The sequence below is a fragment of the Sceloporus occidentalis genome, unplaced genomic scaffold (genome assembly GCF_023333645.1).
Source record: "Sceloporus occidentalis isolate IW3139 unplaced genomic scaffold, rSceOcc1.0.p SCAF_1, whole genome shotgun sequence".
Taxonomy (NCBI): Eukaryota; Metazoa; Chordata; class Lepidosauria; order Squamata; family Phrynosomatidae; genus Sceloporus; species Sceloporus occidentalis.
In genome coordinates this window covers 217,645,966-217,668,161 of record NW_028316981.1, presented here as the reverse complement: position 1 = coordinate 217,668,161, position 22,196 = coordinate 217,645,966, and the positions used below count along the sequence as shown (strand labels likewise).

Here is a 22,196-nt window from a genome sequence, read left to right as displayed (position 1 = left end):
TATCTTCAGCACTCTTCTCCAGCACCACATTTCAAATGAGTTGCTTTTTCTCCTATTTTCCTCACTGTTCAGCTTTCACATCCATACACGAGATTTTCCTGTTTTGAAAAGCATGTGATAAGACCAGGTAGCATATGGACTGCCCACGGGGAATGTGGTAAGATCAGTCATTGATGGGTTAAATACACATCTATCCCCTCAAGGATAGTCAAGTTCCATAATCTCCATAGTTGCCCTCCCCATTCCTAGTCTTCTGATTTCTGCAGTCTCGGTTCTGATCAATCTTTGATCCTAGGTAGAGGAACTCTTTTACTATTTTGATTTCCTCATTGTCTAGGTAGAATTTATGTGTTTCTTCTGTGGTCATTATTTTTGTTTTCTTTATGTTCAGCATTAAGCCTGCATTTGCACTTTCATCTTTGTCCTTCCTTCGTAATAGTTCCCTGGTGGAGCACAATTCAATTGAGTGTTTTAGTGTAGTTGAACTCAGTAATTTTTTCCTAAAGAATGGATGAATGGATGGGAATGTCCCACATTTAGAGCAAAAGGGACACATACGAGGGTAAACAGGTGCTAAATCACTGTTACATGCTCATGGTGGCCTGTACCTTGCATGCCCACAGTTTGTTCCCTCTGGGACCTTTCAGTGCCACTCCAACCCTAAAAGGAAGCTTGGCTCTTTGTTGTCACATTGCCAATGTGCCATATGTATCCTTAAATGAATAAAAATAACTCACCCAGGTGAAGGACAAAAGAAACAAGAATGCGGTTCAAGGCCATCTCCACTGGCACACAAGTATGGAAGGATGGCTCTTTCTGTCCAAGAAATCCTAGCAGGGGAAAGCCAAAATGTATTTATTTATTTATTTATTTATTTATTTACTTATTTATTTACTTATTTATTTATTTGCTATCTTTCTCCCCAAAGGGACCCAAGGCAGCTCACAGATTTAAAAAACATTACAATAAAGTTAAAAATAGTTAAAATAATCTAAAAACAATATAAAATGACATTAAATATACAAAAATTAAAAAGCATGACAAATACACATGCTCAATATAAAAACCACTGTGGCATGCTTATGTTTTAAATGTTTGCTTAAATAAAAACATCTTAGCTTGCTGTTGAAAGGCAAGCAGGGAGGTGGTCAGCCTAGCTTCCCATGGAAGGGAGTTCCAGAGATTAGGTGCAACCACTGGGAAGGCTCTCTCTCATGTCCTCACCAAGCAAGCCTGGGATGGTGGTGGGACTGAGAGAAAGCCTTCCCCCAACAATCTTAGTGTTCTGGCAGGTTCGTATGCAGAGATACAGGCCTGTTACAGACTGCCAAAATAAAGCTGCTTCGGGTCTCTTTGGAGGTATGCTATTTAAATGATGCATGGGTCCTAAGAGCCCAGAGGTCGCGCCAAAGCCACACTCCATTCCTAAGCACTGGAGTGCAGCTTTGGTGCAGCTTCCGGATTCTTAGGGTGCATGCATCATTTAAACAGCATATCTCCAAAGAGACCCAAAGCAGCTTTATTTTGGCAGTCTGTAACAGGCCACAGTTCTTCAAATAGTCTGGATCTAAGCCGTATAGGACCTTATAGGTCATGACCAGCACTTTGAACTATGCCCAGAAACAAACTGGTAGCCAGTGAAGCTGTTCCAACAAGGGAGTTACATGCTCCCTATAACTAGCCCTGGTCAGTATTCTAGCTGCGGCATTTCAGACCCATTGGAGTTTCTGAACAGTTTCCAAAGCTAGCCCCACATAGAGTGCATTACAGTAGTCCAAACGAGATGTAATCAAGGCATTTGTCACCACAGCCAGATCTGACATCTCAAGGAATGGGTGCAGCTGGCACACTAGTTTCCATGGTGCAAATGCACTCCTGGCCACTGCTGAAACCTGGGCATCCAGGCTCAGAGCTGAATCCAGGAGAAAAACACCCAAACAATGAGCCTAAGATTTCAGGGTGAGTGTAACCCCATCCAGCATAGGCAAAGTCCCTATTCCCTGCTGCCTTACGACTGACCAGGAGCACCTCTGTCCTGTGTGGATTAAGCTTCAATCTGTTTGCTCTTGTCCAAGCCGTTACTGACAGCAGACATTGGTTCATTTCAGCGTCCTTGGAATCAGATGGAAAGAAGAGATAGAGCTGGGTGTCATCCTCATACTAGTGACACTAAACCCCAAAATTTTACCACTAAAATCCTCAGTGGTTTATTTTCAGAACATCCTTTGTGACATGGTAGGGCAAAAACAGACAAGAATTTATGCTGCAATCATTTCTCCCCATGTGCAATGAACCATTCTGTAAGTTGATCAACACTAGTCCATAAGTGGCTGTGAGCTGCCCATCAAGCACTACACGTCTCCCTCCCAGACTACAACAATAACAGTGAGCCGATGAAATGCATCACATGGCATTATCTTTCCTTGTCTCCCTGCCTCTGGCTATTGCCAACAGCAGCCAAGCGAGAGGGGAGAGGAGAGTACCAGGGAGTCAAATGGCCAACGGCCCATGCACTTCATGGTGTACGACAACAATCAATGAGCAACTCTCTTCAATAATGGTTGCAGGCAGGGCTTCTCATGCAACTTGAACTCTGTGCACCATGCCAAGCAAAACTCTGCAACAGGAAAACCTGTGTTTGACAATCCGTCTGAATTTCCAGTACTTTGCTTTAGCAGTCAGGGCACTACCCCACTTCTACAGTAACAACTAGCAGATCGTAGGATCACTGGAAAACCTATTCAGAAATTTCTCTGACATTTTTATCAGGTACTGTCTGCACATTTCATGCACATTTTAAAAACCCCTTTCAAAATAAAATCTGGGGACCTCATGCAGCTGACTTTCGTGTAACTAGGACATCGATTTGTTCCTGTTCATCAGTCAAGAAACAGGACCAAGGTGTTGGTGATGGCAGATCTGAAATCTGAGGCACAAAACCGTGTATGCTTGAATCCGTGTATAAAAAATCCACGTATAAGAAGGGCCGACTGTAGTACCACTGAGACATATATCCTCCATCCTATACCCTGTGCATTTGGTTTTTGTGGCCTAAATGTAAAACTTTGCATTTCTCTCTATTGGTTTTCATTTTATTAATTTCTGCCCATTTTTCTAGTTTATCAAAGTCCATTTGAATTTTGTTCCTATCTTCCAATTTTTTACCCATCCTTCCCAGTTTTGTATCATCTGCAAACTTGATAAGGATTCCCTCCACCCTGTCATCTAAGTCATTGATAAAAATGTCAAAGTAAGGGTCCTGGGACAGAAACCTCGAGACCTCCTTCCAGTTTGAAGCTCAGCCATTGCTGACAATTCTTTCAGCATGGTTTTCCAGCCAATTATAGATTCAGATGATGGTGTTCCCATCTATTCCACATTTAATCGTTGCTTTATGTGAGATTGCCCTTGAAGAAGACTCAGAAGCTGCAGCAAGTGCAAAACATAGCATCTTGGCAGCTGACTGCTATCACATGGGCAGCATGTAATGCCAGTCTTGAAAGAATTGCACTGGCTGCCAATATATTTCTGATCTGAATTCAAGGTACTTGTTATTATTATTATTATTATTAAACTTTATTTCTAGAGCGCTGTAATTATACACAGCGCTGTACAAAGTCGGTAAAATTAAGGAGTATATAAAAGTCTGCCCAAGGCGTACACTCTAAGATAATAACAATTAAATAGAGAAATAGATAAAATTACCATGTAGAAAAGAAAAGACAAATTAAAAACATCAAATATAAAAGCAGATCACATCACATCAAACATTATCAGACAGCCAGATGACAATCACAAATTCCCTGAGAACGCTTCCCTAAACAATATGGTTTTCAGCTCAGCCTTAAAGCTGGTTAGGGAAGTGATGACATTTAACCCTTTAAACAGCTTGGGAGCACGATACTTTTAAAATAGTTTTTTTGTGGGTTTCTTTGGGCGATGTGGCTATGTTCTGGAAGAGTTTATTCGCGAAGTTTCGCCTGAGGCCTTGCCATTCAACAACAGACCAACACAGAGATTAACAGGTAAATCACTTCCTCTCAACCAAGGGTCACACGGTATATACAGTGGAGCCTCCGCATACGCTGCCTTTTTATAGGCGGCTTTGAGCATAGGCGCTCAAAGCCGCCGATGCGCGTGGGGCGGAAGGGGCGGCGTGTCCCATTCAATTGAATGGGTGCGTGCACCCGTTGCGCCTCGCGCGCCGCCGCGCCGCCGTACACGAGCCCCATTGGAAACAATGGGGCTCGAGCATAGGCGGATTTTTTTATACGCGGAGGGATCCAGAACGGATCCCTCGTGTATAATAAGGTTCCACTGTATATATCTCACTCACTTCCATGCCAGAATTCTCGATGGCAGCCACAGATGCTGGTGAAACGTCAGGAATAAACTTCCAGTACACAGCCACATTACCTCCCCCCTCCTTTTTCTTCCATTATCCTCCATATTTATCTTTATTTTACCCAGACCCCACTAGAAACCCTTATTTCATTTTAATTGTTATTGTATTTAATGTCTTTTTTGATTTAATCTCTTTTTAGAGTTAATTATGCTTTTATAATTGGGGGAAGGGATGGGGATTTTGGAATTTTTAACGTATTTCTCTTTTAACTGTATTTTGTTTTACTGTTGTAATCCACTTGGATTCCTCGAGATTAAATGGATTATTATTATTATTATTATTATTTCCTGAAAAGCCCACAAAAACTATGGATGCTGGCTGTGAAAGCCTTCAACTTTTTAAAATAGATATAATTCATTTTTATTAAACAAAATAGCACAACAACAAACACAAAAGTAGTTTATATAACTTGAGCGGCCACCTTTCCCTATATGTGCATGTCTAAGGATTAAAATCTGCGGGGGAGCCTCCTCTGTGTCCCACCAGTGAGGTCAATACACTGTTTTGAGACACAGGGAGAGGGCCTTCTCAGCTGTGGCACCTTGACTGTGGACACCCAACTGGCGCCAACACTCTTGTCGTTTAGGCACTAAGTTGAAACGTGGCTGTTTGCCAAACCCTTTGGGCCTTATTTATTCAACTCAAGCCTGTTACAGTTTTTTAAACTTTTAAAATCTGTTTTTAACTATGTTATTTAAAATGTTTTTATTTTATTTATACTTTCTTACTGTTTTTAGCCTGTTTAATCTATTTTAATGCTATTGTTAGCCACCCTGAGGGTGGGGTATAAATATTTTAAGAAATGAATATAAATAATTGGGTCCTTGAAAGGAAAGATAAAGGTATTCCCCGTTGACAAGGTTGTCAAATGTGTTTGATCATAGGGGCGATGCTCATCTCCGTTACTAACCCGAAGAGGCAGTGTTGTCAGAGACTACTCTGTGATCATGTGGCCAGCGTGATTGCACAGAATGCTGTTTACCTTCCCACCAAAGTGGTACCTATTTATCTATTTGCATGCTTTCAAAATGCCAGGTTGGCAGAAACTGGGACTAGTGATTGGAGCCCACCCCATCATGCAGCATCCAGGCCTCGAACTGCCAACCTGCTGATCTTGCAATCAACAGAGTCAGCGTCTTAACCACCTGAGCCACCACATCCCTATAATGTGGTCCTTACATTATAGATAATCTGGACCTGTGCTATATAGGGATTTATTGGCCAAACCAGCTTTGTAAATTGTTAGCTAGTGCTCATGTTTTCTCTGTCAATGGCCTCACTGCAGCTCTTTGAGCCAATTGAAGTTTTCAAGCACTCTTCAGATACAACCCCATGTTGAGCACAGTACAGTAAGCCAAATGGGATATACTTAAGGAATGTGTTGCTATAACCAGATCTGATATCTCCAGGGAGGAATACAGCAGGAACACTAGCTTTAATGCACTCCTGGCCACCTATGGAAATTTGAGGCTCAGTGCTTTGTCCAGGAGTACCTCCAGAATTTCTGGGAGACTGTAAACCAATTCCAGCACAGATAAATCCTTATGCCCTGATATACCTTTCAACTGATCAGAAATGCCTCTGTCTTGTCTGGCTTAAGCTTCAGTTTGTTATGTTCCATTCATTCCATTACTGATGTCAGGTAATTGGATAGAAAGCAGCTTCCCTGGAATCGGGCAGAGCAGAGAAATAGAGGTGAATGATATCAGCATACTATTGGCACCAGACCTCAGACGTCTAGACAACATCTTCCAGCAGTTGTCAACTTCTTTTTTTAATGTTATGTTTCAAATCTCTGAACAACACCTCTTCTAGCAGTTTCATGGATATGTTAAATAGCACCAGGAGCAGAGTGCCAAGGGGCTCCAAAGGCAAATGACCAAAGAGCTGAACAGGAATCCTTTAGCAGCAACTTCTGAGCTCACCCATTCAAGAAGGAACAAAGCTGTTGTAAAGCAATACATAGAAGTTCCATCCCAGCAAAGTGGTCTAGAAGAGTGTCATGGTAGATGGTGCTAAAAGGTGCTGTGAGATCCAGTAAAATCCAGTAAAAGGCTTTTCCTGCCTGCTTCAATCCATGGGCTGCTCTAAGCAGCTCTGGCAGCATGCAATATGTAAACATAGCACCACCGAAGCACCTGGAAGCCGACCCACATCTTGGCAGCCAAGTGGCTTGAAGTCAACTTCCAGGCTTCTTGGGGGTCTGTGCCATCTGAATGCAATGCCCCCAAGATGGCTGGAAGCTGGCTTTTTATGTCAGTTTGTTTTGCCTCTAAGTCTAGGGGACTTAGGGGATGTGGGGTGCAGCCCGTTCTGGATGACATCTCAGAAGACAGGTGACACCTGGTCGGGCCCTCCTTCTGGCTTCACCATGGTAGTGGAGGCCTCAATCATACATATTTATATCACTAGTGGCTGTACATGGTAACATTACCTGTGTAATATCACAAGGGGCCACCCCCACGTTTTCTTCCTGATATCTCTCAGCCTATGATAATCCTGATCCAGTAACCCTAGAAGAGTCAGTAGTACTGGGTCTTTAGAAGTTGCACAGGCATGAAGATTTAAACTGATGCTTTGTGGGATAGGAGTACAGTGGGCCTTTTGTATATGTGGGGGATCCGTTCCGGACCCCACTGCATATGATAAAAAACACAGGACCTCAAGTCCCATTCGTTTCAATGGTCACACACTCCTGCACTGCACAGCATGCACAGCATTGTAACATCTGGGGCTTGCCATCCACATAAGCATAAAACCGTGGATGGCAAGCTCACATATGGGGCAGGAGCGCTGTACAAATGGAACTGATACTGGTATCTGAGGCCTGAGTGCAAAACACAATATAGAAATAATTCAGTTTGAGACCACTTTAACTGCCCCGGCTCAGTGCTAGGGAATCATGGGAACTGTAATTTATAGTGGCCCTGGAGCTCTCTGACAGAGCCAGGACAGTTAAAGCAGTATCAAACTGCATTATTTCTGCAGTGTGTTTGGGACCCTAGTTAAAAATTTTTTTAATGTATTACCAATATTTGTATATTCCTGTCCTAACAACAAAACATTGCTGGATAGTTTACAAATAAGACATGATAAATTCATTGAGAAGAGAAAAGGTAATTTCAATATGGCTCTTTAGTAAATCATCACTAGTGGGGATAACATGGCAAGCTGTGTTCTTTCCCTAAGCAGAAAAGACAAAACATGATCTATGAAGCCACAGGTATGTAACTTGATTTTTTTTAAATAGACTACAGTGCAAGAGTCATAACTACTTCTTTATGTTGGGAAGATTACATAAACAATGCCTATTGTTGTACGTGTGTCTGTGTGCTGTTCTGTGCACATCCCTTCCTGATTCTCTCACTCTTCCCACCATCACCTCTCAGTCTTGTGGTTTGGTTGTGTCCCCTCCCCATTCTTGTTTGTGGCTGTGGTTTTGTTCAGCAGCCTGTGGAGGGATGATAAAAGAGGCTCTGCTTACAAAACTCAGGTCTCTGTGTTCCCTTATTTCTGGTGGCAAAAAGGCAGCTTTTGCAGCCCACCGTGGCCAGAATATGGATTTAAGGGCCTGTTACAGACAGCCAAAATAAAGCTGCTTCGAGTCACTTTGGAGGTATGGCATTTCAATGATGCATGAATCCTAAGAGTCTGGAAGCTTCACCAAAGCTGCACTCCAGTCCTTAGGACTGGAGCGTGGCTTTGGTGCGGCCTTTGGACTCTTAGGACGCATGTATCATTGAAATACTGTACCATACCTCCAAAGTGACTCAAAGCAGCTTTATTTTGGCTGTCTGTAACAGGCCAAGGTGCACTGGAAGTGTGTGGCATAACAGAAATAAAACTACCATTGATATTTCTCAATGGTGAAAAGGCATTCAATAATATTAATTGGATAATATTTTGAGGGTTTTTCGGGCTATGAGGCTGTGTTCTAGAAGAGTTTATTCCTGATGTTTCGCCAGCAGCTGTGGCTGACATCTTCAGAGAATGCTGGAATTCCACACCATACAGAATCCTTAGTCATGGCTTTTGTACTGTTACTCATAAATCACAATTCCTGCATACCACTGAATGTCAGGGGAACACATGTGACATAAACAATTAGCAAAATTAAAATTATACCTTTAAAATACTATAGGATAGGCATGGCCTAAATGTATCTATGGTTGAAGTGAAAATTTGGTAAAAGGTGATGTTTTTAAAGAAATTTTTGAAAGAATAAAAAAAATTAAAATAATGTTTTTAAAAAATTAAAATTTAAAAGTTATTTAAAAAAAAATACAACCCTGGAGCCTCTCATTTTTCCTTTCCCTGAGCCTCAACCCACTCACACCATCTCTTCAACATTGTAAAGGAACACAGGCAAACATCACAGTCCATTTCTACCCCAAAATCAAATGTTTGAGGAGTACTGTTGTCACACACACCCCTTAGAGTATCACCTGGTGTGGCCCACACACCCCACAGATCCCTGGTGACACCACTGGGTGACACTTAGCTTAAAAGCCGTACATGGAGGTTGTAGTACACCACAAGCCATATGTACGTCAACTGTGTGAGGGGGTAGCCAAAAAAGCCAATGCACTTCTAGACTGCATCAGCAGGAGTACGGTGTCCAGACTGAGGAAAGCAGTAGTGCTACTCTATTACGTTTTGCTCAGTCCTCACTTGGAATACTAGATCCAGGTCTGGGACCCACATTTCAACAAGGATGTTGACAAGCTGGAATGTGTGTAGAGGAGTACAATCAAGATGGCAAAAACTCAAGAAGCCAAAAATGGTTAAAGGAGCTGGGTGTGCTTAGCTTGGGAAAGTGAAGATTAGGGAGTGATATGATGTGTGTGTATATGCCTTCAAGTTGCCTGTCGACTTACGGCAACTCCACAAATTTCATGGCATTTTCTTATGCAAGAAATCCGCAGAGGTGGTTTTGCTAGCTCCTTCCTCTGAAATATAGCCTGCAGCACTTGGAATTCTTTGGCAGTCTCCTATCCAAATACTAACCAGAACTGACCTGTTTAACTTCCAAGATGAGACGAGATCTGGTTCCTTCAGGGTATTTAGACCTAATGCACGGGAGCTGAGTGTGTTTAGCTAGGAAAAGAGAAGCTGAAAGGGTGACATGATAACCATATTTGAATATTTGGAGGGATGTCATGCAGATGTAGAAGATAGGACAAGTTTGTTTTCTCCTGCTGAGACTACTGCTTTTTTCTGCTCTAGAGATTGGGGTTGAAACCAATAGATTCAAATTACAAGAAAAAAGATTCCATTTAAAGACTGGAAAGAATTTCGTGATGGAAATAACTTATTGGCATTGGAGTAGACTGACTTGGAGGGTGGTGGATTCTTCTTTATTTATTCTGTCTCCCACTCCCTCCAGGCTGCTTAATCTTTTTCTCCGTTTCTCCGTATCTCTCTCAGAAGATCAAACATGCCATTTCAGTTACAGGGCGGGTGGAGTTTAAGAATTTTGCAGGTTGGATCTTAGTTTTCTTCATTTGTTCTAATTACTGTTTCCAATATTGAGGATAATTATGCCAATTTTATAAAAATGCGATTTTCAAAAATATCATAGAAAGTATTCATGGCTCAGCAGTGAAGAAGCTGATTCTGACAATTGCAAGATTGGCAGTTCAAGGCTGAAGTGCCGCATTACAGAGTGAGCTCCTATCACTAATCCCAGCTTCTGCCAACCTAGCAGTTTGAAAGCATGTAAAAGTGCAAATAGATATATATATAGGTACCACTTTTGTGGGAAAGTAAACAGCATTCTGTACCGTCATGTTGGCCACATGACCATCGGAGTCATCTTGGTACAATGCTGGCTCTTCAGTTCAGTAACGGAGCACTACTCTCTGCAGTTGGACACAACTTGACAACCTTGTCAAGGGAAAACTTTTACCATTACCTTTTACCAATGAAACATGGGACCCAGATCCAAGCGTGGAGGAGCTGCAGTTACACCACCCCTGTATTATATTTGGTTATACAAAGCTTGGAAATGTCTGATTTCTTGCATTACAAGTGCCATCATCCCATCCCATGTGCTAAACCACCTCTAAGGGCAATTTATGTGCATCCAAGTAGAGATTGGGAAAGTTTTTCTTAATGTAATGCAAGAAATCAGACTAGTCGGAGGTAGAGAGGAACTGCTGGACCTCTTACCCTTTCCCTCCACCACTCCCTTCTCCTTCTGTGTCATGTCTTTTTAGATTGTAAGCCCGAGGGCAGGGAACCGTCTAACTAAAAAGATTGTATGTACAGCGCTGTGTAAATTTACAGCGCTTCATAAATAAAGGTTAATAATAATAATAATAATAATAATAATAATAATAATAATAGTGTCTAGGATGTTCCTGACCTTGTAACCTCAGGCCACGACAAAACTATATAGAAGAAACAATATGTCTGTATGCTTATCAAACAAGATAGTTTAGCCAGGACACAACTTTCAGAGTACATTCAGTTTACAAAAACAGAGTTCCACATTGACAGGTTACTCCTTGTGGAATCACAGGTAAAATCAAGTCACCTGTTCACTTATGACAGCCTCATGAATTTCATAGGATTTTTTAGGAAAGAAAAAGTCAGATGTGGTTTTGCCAGTTCCTTCCTTTGAAATATAGCTTGCAGCATCTGATATTCATTGGCAGCTTTCTATCCAAGTACTGTACAGGGCTGACTCTCCTTAGGTTCCAAGATCAGATGGGATCTGGTGTCTTTAGGGTATTTAGGCAGAAACCAACTAATAAGCAATAAATAAAACTTGTCCTAGACTATACAAACTTTGCTATGCTGCTAGCCTATGCAAGGTATAATTTAGTTATTTTCCTTTTGCTTATTAATGGATTCAGCATGCAAAAGAAGAAAAGTACAAAGGCAGAATTACTGCTGAACATAAAACAAAAATAAAGACCATAGAGAATCTACATAAATTCCACCTAAATAATGAGGAAATTGAAATAGTTAAAGAGTTCCCATACCTTGGATCAAACATCAATGAAGAAGGAGACTGCAGTCAAGAAAGCAGAAAAAGAGTAGGAATGGGAAGGGCAGCCATGAAAGAACTGGGCAAGATCCTAAAGTATAAAATAATAAATTATTTCCATGTAGATTTGCATCGCTATTTCATAGGCATTTATTTACACTAAAATAAAATAAATCACCCACTCAAGATACAAAAAATTAATTTTTTTCCTGCTCTCTCGGTTCACCGAGAAGCTTTATATAATATAATAATAATAAATCTTTATTTCTATACCGCTTTTCCTGGGATCAAAGCGGTTTACAAATTCAAAGCAACTATACAGCACAGGATTTACAATATAAAATACAATCAGAAATACATTAGGTTAAAACATCATATAAAAACAGTTATACTGCAAGAACATATGTCAAATAGATAAAAGGATATTGGTCTATCATTCAAAAAAACCTGTGCTCGTTATATGTTCTGTTATATATGAATAACGATATGTGTACAGATGAAAATGTACACAGATTACAGTGTGCTCATGCCATACGCAGGTGTGCTATACTTGGCTTTAGCCTTACGTGCATGCAAACTGTTTTCAATGTGGCTTAAGCATACACAATTTTTGCCTATGCGAGGGGAGGGTCCAGAATAGATCCCCTGTGTATAGAAAGGGCCCACTATATATGTGCACTGAATAGGGATGGCAAGAATATTTGTTATTACTGTATTTGTTTTCCAGTACAATAATGAGTCTCCTAATGCTTGGGAAGGAGCCAGCGAAGTGTAGTGGTTTGAGTGTTGGACTAGGTCTCTGGGAGATCAAGGTTCGAATCCCAGCTTAGCCACTGTGTGACCCCAGGTAAGTCATGCTTTTCCTAAGAAAAAACAGTGGCAAATCACCTCTGAAGAAATCTTACTAAGAAAACCCTGTGACAGGGTAGACTTTTAGGGTCACCTTAAATCCAAAATGACTTGAAGTCACACAACAACAATAGTTCTTGGAAACCCTTACAGAGTAGAAGATAATTTCTTGAGTAGTCATTCAGGGAATTGTTCTGTACAAAATACATATAGGTTTCTGCACCAAAAACATGTTTTTATAGATTTTACTGTTTCCTGCATGTTTTTTTCTAACTATGAAAATCTGGGAAGAAATTAAAAAGATACTTAGGAAAAATGGAGAAAGTAATATTTATCTCTCTTGGACAGAATTGCAGTAATAAAAGCAAATGTTTTGGCCGAAGCTTTATTTCTTTTTCAAATGATCCCTATAAGATACAGAATACCCTTTGTACAATGATAAAAAGAGATTTTCAGATTTATCTGACAGGCAAGGAAACCCAAAATAAAATTTAAAACACTGTACAATGCTACATACAGGGGCAGCTTGAGAGCCCTTAGTGTCACATTGTATTACAAGGTTGGTTCCGTATGATTGAAGGAATGAATATTGCTTAGAGATGTAAGCCGCTTGGAATTTGAAGGCCATAATTTAAGATTTGCTTACCATGGTTTACCTTTGGTATGGTAAAGCTAAGGAATGTGCTGAATTTAAAAATCAAGTTTGGTATAATACAGAGGCTGTTTCCTAAGATAATACTGTATTAGCCTCCCACTGCAAGAAACATTGTTAGAGATGGTTGTGCTATGATGATCTTTTGTATCTTGAACAAAACAGTTGGAGGCTGAAATCAAGAGAGATTATTCTTAAAGAAGGCAAAGGTCTTAACTGGTTTGCTTATGTGCAATTGTGGGCAGATTTGATCAAGACAAGAGAAACGCAACCACAGAGGTTAGAGAAAATGAGTTTTATTTAGAGTTATGTAAAGGTGATAACCATATAATTTAAAAAGCATATAAATGGCTTCTGAAACAATGGCCCAAAATTTGCTTTGTGCAGTGATTTAAAACAAAGCCTGTATAAAATGATTTACGGATGGTATCTAACTCCAAATGAACTGTCAAAAATGCCCCAGAACGTTTCAAAGCCATTTGAGGATGTCAAGATAAGAAAGGTTCCTTTTTTCGCATGGGGTAGACATGTAAGAAGATAAAAAGTTACTGGTCTAAGCTTTATATATGAATCCAAAAAAATTTAAAAGTAGATTTTGTAATGTTACCAGAAATATTTTTATTGATTATTATGGATAAAGAACTGGAGACCAAATATAGATTACCGACTTAAGGTCGGTGATATATGAAACAGCAGAAAGAATATTGTTTGCTCAAATTTGGAAATGGACTGAAGCATCAACAATAGACAATGGATTCTTAGGGTTGTTGAGTTAGTCCAAATGGCCAAATTAATGTGAGTTCTAAAGGGTTAATCAATTGAAGACTTTTTCAGAGACTGGAAACCATTTCTAGGCCTGTTACAGACTGCCAAAATAAAGCTGCTTGGGGTCTCTCTGGAGGTATGCTGTTTAAATGATGCATGGGTCCTAAGAGTCCGGAGGTCGCACCAAAGCCACGCTCCATTCCTAAGGACTAGAGTGCAGCTTTGGTGCAGCTTCCGGATTCTTAGGACCCATGCATCATTTAAACAGCATACCTCCAAAGAGACCCGAAGCAGCTTTATTTGGGCAGTCCGTAACAGGCCCTAGAGAGAGAGTGCACAATAAGAAATGTTAACGATGTAATAATTTGTGGTTTTGCTTTTTTAAAAATCATTTCATTAGGATTATTTAGTTGGATCTGTAATCCCTCTTTTCTTTGTTTTTCTCGCTACAGGATTGGGGGGAGCCCTGTTGTGTGTTAGTTATTTGTCTCCTCCATTTTTCTTCTTTCTTTTCTTTCTGTCCTTTTGTTTTCTGAATATATATGACTTTGGTTGTAAATTAGATTGTTCATGTTAGCATTAATTTGAAAATTCATATTTAAAAGGTTGTGTTTGTTTGTTTGTTTTTACAAAAAAAGCTTTCTGTGAAAGAAATTTTTGTGCAGGGAACGTAAAACCTTGAGGCGCGCTTGCTCCATTTTTGAAAGGCTGCCTTACACATCGCATTTTTCATTGAGGATATGAAAATTTGTGAATATTCTTTACATCCCTAACTAAAGTTACATTTCCAATGTTTAGCTAGACTGCACTGTTAGAAGACTCATTTCTCCCAAGCTGGCCTAAATACCGTAATACCCCATCTGATCTTGGAAGCTAAGCACTCATGTATAAGTCTATAAATTTTGGTCAAAAAATTGACCCAAAAAATCTGAGTTGACTTATTCATGGGTCAATGTAAGTACTGTACTTTACATCATAAAAATGAACCACTCCTGGTGAAAGACAGAAGTGTAATCTAACTTGGAAGCACTGACCTCCGCTCTACGGTCATATCCATCCAGCCTTTAGGATGGGCATAAACAGCTATGCCTGCTGGAATTTTCTACTTTGGCACTGTTTTCCTTCGCTTCATCCTTTAGACCCTTTGTTACAAGCCTCTAAGTCTTAAGTGAAAATTGAGCAATTGTAATTAACATTTTCACACACATCATGATTAAAGAGCCATTATCCCAGGAATAAACAAGCAATAAGCAGGCAATTTCCTAGTGAATGATTTGTTGCTGTTTATTACCTATTTATTCCTGGGATAATGGCACTTTAATTGCGATGTCATGTGATGTTAATTGTGATTGCACAATTTTCATGGGATAATCTCTGTTTAAACCTCAATTTTCCCCATTTGATAAAATCCTTAGTGGTTAACGGTTAACAAAAATTAACAATGTCTAATGATTAATATTATTTGGTATTTAAAATTTGCATCTCTTTTTACAAGACTCTACAATTGGAGCCCATTCTTTATCTACCGTATTCATATCTTTGTTATTCAACCTCGACGTCAATTGTCTAATTCAGACCTATCCATTAGCTTAAATACTCAGTCATCTATCAAAGGATTTTTTTGTTGTTTTCCAATTTTGTGCTACCAGTAATCTGGCAGCAGTCACCATATATAAGATTCGTCTGCATACTTTCTCTCATCACTTGATCTTAGTTGCCATATTTAATAATATCTCTTTCTTTTCCTCTGGTTTCAAAAATACTTGACATTGGCATGTTACAGACTGCCAAAATAAAGCTACTTCAGGTCTCTTTGGAGGTATGCTATTTAAATGATGCATGGGTCCTAAGAGTCCGGAGGTCGCGCCAAAGCCACACTCCGTTCCTAAGCACTGGAGCGCAGCTTTGGTGCAGCTTCCGGATTCTTAGGACCCATGCATCATTTAAATAGCATACCTCCAAAGAGACCCGAAGCAGCTTTATTTTGGCAGTCTGTAACAGGCCATTGTTTCTTTCAGTTATTTTGAAAAACCAGAATGCTAGAAGCATTCAGTATCTCCATCACCATTGTCTCAGTCCAGACCCTATTCCTCTTTGCCATCTGACCTCATCCTACCTATTCTTTCTCTCCGGGCCTCCACTCCTTTCTGCTTTCCTTCCAGCCACTTCATAAATTCTCTTGAAACTCACAACAAAGCATGAAGTAGCAAAATGAGACACAATACAAACCAGCATTTATCTAGGCGATCTTCTTTGTCCAATCTGTAGGGAACCCACAGTTATAAAATTCACTCCCCCCAAAAAAAAATTGGTTATTCACAAAAGGAGTGAAGTTATCTCTTTTTGACTTTTAACTGTACTCTCCTTGCCTTGTGTATCTAGTCTTCAAGTTGGAAAAAAAAAAGGCAATTAGGAAATAGTTGTGTCATCTAAATAAAACTGAAAGCAAATATGCCTAGTACAATGAAAAAGAAAACTGTAACAAACCAAATACACTAAATTATTAAATCAGATTGGGTATGGTTACAGCAGTCTAGTTAATGATAGCCAAAATCTGTCTTTCTTCATCTTTTTGTTGCCCATGCAAATGAGACTATCTTTTACAAGGCCAACCTGCCTTTATATTTGGCAAATAAAATCTTTTTTCCAGATTCCATCTTAATGGGTTCCCCCCCCCCCCCCCGCAGAGGCTCTGAGTCCCACTGAGTCTAAACCTGATCAAGAAGTGATCTGTCCATGACAATGGAACAGTAGAAAGCTCCTCTGTTCCCAGACTGCCAGATTACAAAAGTAGGGAGGGAGTCAAAGGCTTTCATAGCCGGCATCCATAGTTTTTTGTGGTTTTTTCGGGCTATGTGGCCAAGTTCTAGAAGAGTTTATTCCTGACATTTCGCCAACATCTGTGATTCTCTGAAGATGCCAAGCCACAGATGCTGGTGAAACATCAGGAATAAACTCTTCTAGAACATGGCCACATAGCCCAAAAAAACCCACAAAAAACTAGGGAAGTAGTAGTCACAAATGAATCTGGCCTCATACAGAACTTTGGTTATGCGTCAACTTGTACCTTACCTTAAATTTTAAGCTTGCCACTAAATCTGGGGCTTTAGAAATATAATGCCAAGTGCAAGGGGCACCAGTTGTAACTGGCACTTGCAGAATGTGGAGCGGCAAAGTTTAATGCAGTGATCCCCAGTAGGGCTGTAGGGCTGAAGAGAGTTAGGGGAAGTCAGTACATATTACCAGGGCCTTGAAATCCATAAGTGGACTTGAGACCCATTTATGTTGCACTTTGGGTTATTTCCTTCTCAAATGACAGAGCAAAGGCATAGTGTTCTCCCACCTCCAGCTGGGCTAGGCTTCAGGTTGCTCTAAGTGCCAAAGACCCTGGTCTGCCCACCAGCCTTCCTTGTCACAGGGAATACTGCGGGACTTGAGACCCATTTATGTTGCACTTTGGGTTATTTCCTTCTAAATGACAGAGCAAAGGCATAGTGTCCTCCCACCTCCAGCTGGGCCAGGCTTCAGGTTGCCAAAGACCCTGGTCTGCCCACCAGCCTTCCCTGTCACAAGGAATACTGTGGCTATATCCCCATGAGCTAGGCTGACTATGGGCCCATACAGACAGGCCAAAATAAAGCTGCTATGGGTCATTTTGGAGGTATGCGGTTTAAATAATGCATGCGTCCTAAGAGGCTGGAAGCCCTGCCAAAGCTGTGGCCCAGTCAATAGGACTGGTGTATGGCTTTGGCGTGGCTTCTAGCCTTTTAGGATGCATATATCATTTAAACAGCATACCTCCAAAGTGAACTGAAGCAGCTTTATTTTGCCCTGTCTGTACGGGCCCATAGTCCTTGAGACAAAAATGGGACATTGGGATGTCCAAAACGGGACAGAGTTTTGTAATATTCCATATTCGTGAAAAACTAAGGCGATAGCAAAAGTTTAATTACATGAACATATTGAGCTAACAAGTATTCCTCAGAGAAAGACAAAAATTTAGGCAGACGTAGAGGGAAATTGTATTTCACCAGGATCATACCATGAATCTTTCTCTGCTGAAGTAATCTTACGCAGCAAATTTTGATCGTTGAACACCTTATCATAAAACCTCTCACACTCCTTGACATATTTTTGTTTTAGTAGTTACAAACACTTCGCTTTTTCTGGACTCTAAATTGTTTACAAGATTTTCAACAGCGATGGCTACTTGGGCAGCTGAAATATTATCTTTTCTATGAAACTAATATATGTTTGGAACAGAGACCCTTGATCTCTTGCAAATGACCACCACACATTCCAACACGGGTTTTCAAACCATTTTTGCAACATATCAGGGCATTTTTTCCTTGAAAACAGGACAAAATTGACCTTTATATTAAAAAGACGGGACAGTCTGGAAATATGTACTATGTACAATGGCATAATAATTGTGTCCCTCATATAAAATGGCAAAACCAAGCTTTCCTTTTTAGAATATATATATATATATATATATATATATATATATGAACATTTTCAAGCTACTGATGGTTGAATCAGTGGCTAAAGAATCCATGGCTATGAAGGGCCAAATCTATCAACCTGGTGAAAACATTTCCTATTGATATTATTAGTGAATTTTGCACTTTGAAAACACTAAAAGCGTCATATTGTCATTCCTATTTTTATTTTTAGTGTTGAATTTTAGTGTTGAATTTTAGACAGTTCTAATTTAATTTGTGCTTTGATGGATAATTAATTTAGTTTGTGTGTCAATGTGTATAATTTTCTGTTCTTTTTACTAGACCTTCTTTCTAATTATGTTGGAAGCTACCATGCATTTCAATACTGGGAGAAAGTTGGGATATAAACAAATAAGTAAATAAATAAATGTCAAGCCTGCTGCTAAATGGCACCTTTCAGCCTCTCCTGTGCTGTTTGTATGCAAATATGAATGGCTAACAAAGGCCTGTTACAGACAGCCAAAATAAAGCTGCTTCGAGTCACTTTGGAGGTATGGTATTTCAATGATACATGCATCCTAAGAGTCCAAAGGCCGCACCAAAGCCACGCTCCAGTCCTAAGGACTGGAGTGCAGCTTTGGTGAAGTTTCCAGACTCTTAGGACTCATGCATCATTGAAATACCATACCTCCAAAGTGACTCGAAGCAGCTTTATTTTGGCTGTCTGTAACAGGCCAAAATGATATATATGCTGAAATACAATTTTTGATTCAATCAGAAATACAGATGTTGGAGATCATTTCAGCCTTAATTAACCTCTGAAGTTACTTATGGAGTTGCCAAAAGCATGAGATGGCCTGTGAACATCCTAGCTGGAGAGATTCTGGGTGACTTAACAAAAATAGAGTGCGAGATGATACCAATTTATCTATTATGGCACTTAATCCACCAAGAGAGTCTTCTAAACAAATCTCATCTAAAATTCAGAGCTGAACAAGAAGAAGAAGTTGTTGCTCCCTATCATCCCCGTTTTGCACACAACATCTTGGCAGCTTGTGCCCTGTTACTTGGTATGTAGTGTGCAGGTTTCATTTGGAGCTTCAGGAAACAAAATGTCCCAAATAGGGTGTGTATTCCTGCCACTACTATACAGTTTCAAACTTTTCCCCCATTGGTTAGGGCAGTGGTTCCCAACCTTCCTAATGCCGCTACCCTTTAATACAGTTACTCATGTTGTGGTGACCCAAACTCATGGAATTATTTTCGTTGCTACTTCATAACTGCAATTAAATAGGTGTTTTCCAATGGTCTTAGGCGACCCCCATGAAAGGGTCATTCGACCCCCAAAGGGGTCCCGACCCACAGGTTGGGAACCACTGGGTTAGGGATTGTGGAAATACGTAACACAGGAAAAATTATCACTTGCAAATGGACAAGGCATTGGAGGAACCAAAATGGCTATAGTGTTTGCTGTAGTTCCAGAAACTAAAGATAAAGAGCATCCAGTTTTAGCTTTGCTGACTCTCAATGTTACTGTAGAGAAATACTTTGGTGAGTTCAAAATTTTCCTTAACAGTTTTTAACAGGTTTTATATGTGGATTGCAAGGGTTTTACAGTCCTTAAAGTTTGTTTGTGTAAAGCCCTTTCTGCTGTGCGTGATGTGGATGTGTTTCCCCACAAGAAGCCCTATTAAGTAGGTTTAAAACATCCAACAACTGGCTAAGGTACATAGACATTGTAAACACAGGGATGGGTAATGGATAAGAAGAACTAAACGACATAAAAGATATACATGAATCAGAACAGAAAACCCATTGGTTATTGTATCGTCAATTAAAAGAAGGGCTAAAAATGGACCAGAAACAACAAGGTCTATGTATACAAGGACATGAAATTGATTCTTTATTAATAGAGGACTAACTAAAACAAACATCTAAAATCTACTAGAAACTTTTAGAGATGGGATTGGAACAAGACTTGATTAAAGAGCATATGATTTGCTGGGCTTAAGACACGTAGAAAAATGGTCAATAGCAAGACAGCAAACTCAAAAATTTACAAAATGCCAAAATATCAGAGAGAATCACTTTAAAATGGAAGTTAGATAGCATTTAACCCCTCCCAACCTAGCAAAAATATATAAGGACCACTCAATAATCTTCTAGAAATGTCAAAGAAATACAGAATCATGAATACACAGGTGGTGGACGTGCCCAGTTGTTGAGCACTTTTGGAAACAAATTCACACAACAATTCAAAATAATATGTATTTGACCCAGAAAAATATTTATTTAACATGCTTCATTAAATAAAATAAAAAGACAGAAACCTATACTGGAGACTAATCTTGTATATGATCTCCACAGTCAGAATACTATTAGCTCAAAAATGGAAAAGTGCAGAAACCCTTTAAACTGAAGAGTGAATGCTTAAAACAATAGAAGCAATAGAAATGGACAAGCTAACATTTGCAATCGATGGAGATGATTTCAAAAAACACAGACAAGAATGGCAAATATTTTTAGAATACTGTAAAAACAATTGCAACTGTGAGAAATGACATAATAATTGATTATGGAAACAAATACAGTCAGCCCTCCTTATACACCCATTTTTTATTCACAGATTCAAGCATCCACAGCTTGAAAATATTAAAAAAAAGTATGAATTCCTGATAGCAAACCTTGATTTTCCATTTTATATAAGGGACACCATTTTGCTTTGCCATTATATTTAATGGGACTTGAGCATATACGGATTTTGTTATACATAGGGGATCCTGGAACCAAACCCCATCGGATAACAAGGTCCCACTGTATCTGAATAATAAACCAAGAATTACGTCTTAAGAGAATATTGAAGCTAATGAAAATAGAAAGAACATCAAACCATAAAAATACAGAGTAGTGAAAATACCACAAATCTCTCATATCAAACAGACAAAGTAAAAGGAAGACGAAAAGAATGCAAGAATAGAACTTATCAATACTACTACTAATTGCAAATTACAAATGCAGTGAAGTTACATAAATATTGCATGTAATGATTTGGGGAGGGGAGGGTGGCAAAACAGTACTAAACCTCTAATGTAACTGTACAATGTAATGTGTCTTTTATAACATTTAATAAAATTAAATAGTAAAAAAATAGCTACAGACAGCCTTTCTTATACATGGATTTTTATACACGGATTCAAGCATCCATGGTTTTAAAATGTTTTTAAAAAGTATAAATTTCAAATATCAAACCTTGATTTTCCATTTTTATAAGGGACACCTTTTAGCTATGTCATTATATTTAGTGGGACTTGAGCATCCACGGATTTTGTTATCCACGGGGGATCTTGGAACCAAACCCCAGCGTATAACAAGGGTCCACTGTATATGCATTAACAGGTTCATGCTGGCACAGCAGATGAGATTTTGTATCCCAAAACACAAAATTCAGAGACAGTGCTATATATTATCTAGTAGAGAATAATTCTCTTCCATAACCCAAATATAATACTCTTGCACCCTGCCAGAGAAGAACTGGCATGAGAGCAATGGCAAAGCAGGAACAGAGTAAATGTGTCAGACCATCAGTAAGCCAGCCAAAAATATCTCACTATTGTTGAATTAAAGAACAGGTTTTTTAAAATTGAAACAGTGTCTTTACCTCTTTTTCTGTGTTTGTCCTCAGTCTCTTCCCTCTGCACAAGCTCCTCAGCAGGTGTCTTAACTCACTGATCTACAAACAACAGCAGCTGGAGGTTGTCTTAAACGCAAAACACCGAAACTCTGCAAAGGTCAGTAATGTTCAGTAAGCCACTCTGTGTTTCTGTTTCTCCTCCCTCTCCCTCCTGATCTAACCGGAAAACAGCAAAAATATATTATCTCTGAGTTGGACTCCATACACGTTCAATAGATACCTTCTTGGACATTTTTGTATGTAGTTGGTTTTAGTTTTAGGAAACTCAGCACCCAAAGTATATTTTAAAATAGGCTATCATGCCTGTTGCTTCAAATGGCTGAAAGAGTGGATGAGACTGAAAAATGTTTTACAAACCGAAGGGCCTGGTATAAGATTTGGTTGGAACACATACT

The 22,196-nt window shown here is 39.5% G+C and overlaps 1 protein-coding gene across 1 annotated transcript in view; it reads right to left on the bottom strand.

Annotated features, from left to right (window-relative positions):
- Positions 1 to 21,813, bottom strand: part of LOC149323444 (T-cell surface glycoprotein CD4-like) — a 40,461-nt gene extending 18,648 nt beyond the window's left edge. The window contains exons 1-3 of the mRNA XM_089511288.1: positions 21,769 to 21,813; positions 11,395 to 11,490; positions 738 to 830 (exon numbers count right to left, since the gene is read on the bottom strand). Of these exons, the coding sequence (XP_089367414.1) occupies positions 738 to 780 (43 nt within the window). The 5' untranslated portion in view covers positions 781 to 830; positions 11,395 to 11,490; positions 21,769 to 21,813. The remainder of the gene's footprint in view (positions 1 to 737; positions 831 to 11,394; positions 11,491 to 21,768) is intronic.
- Positions 21,814 to 22,196: the final 383 nt, after the last annotated feature.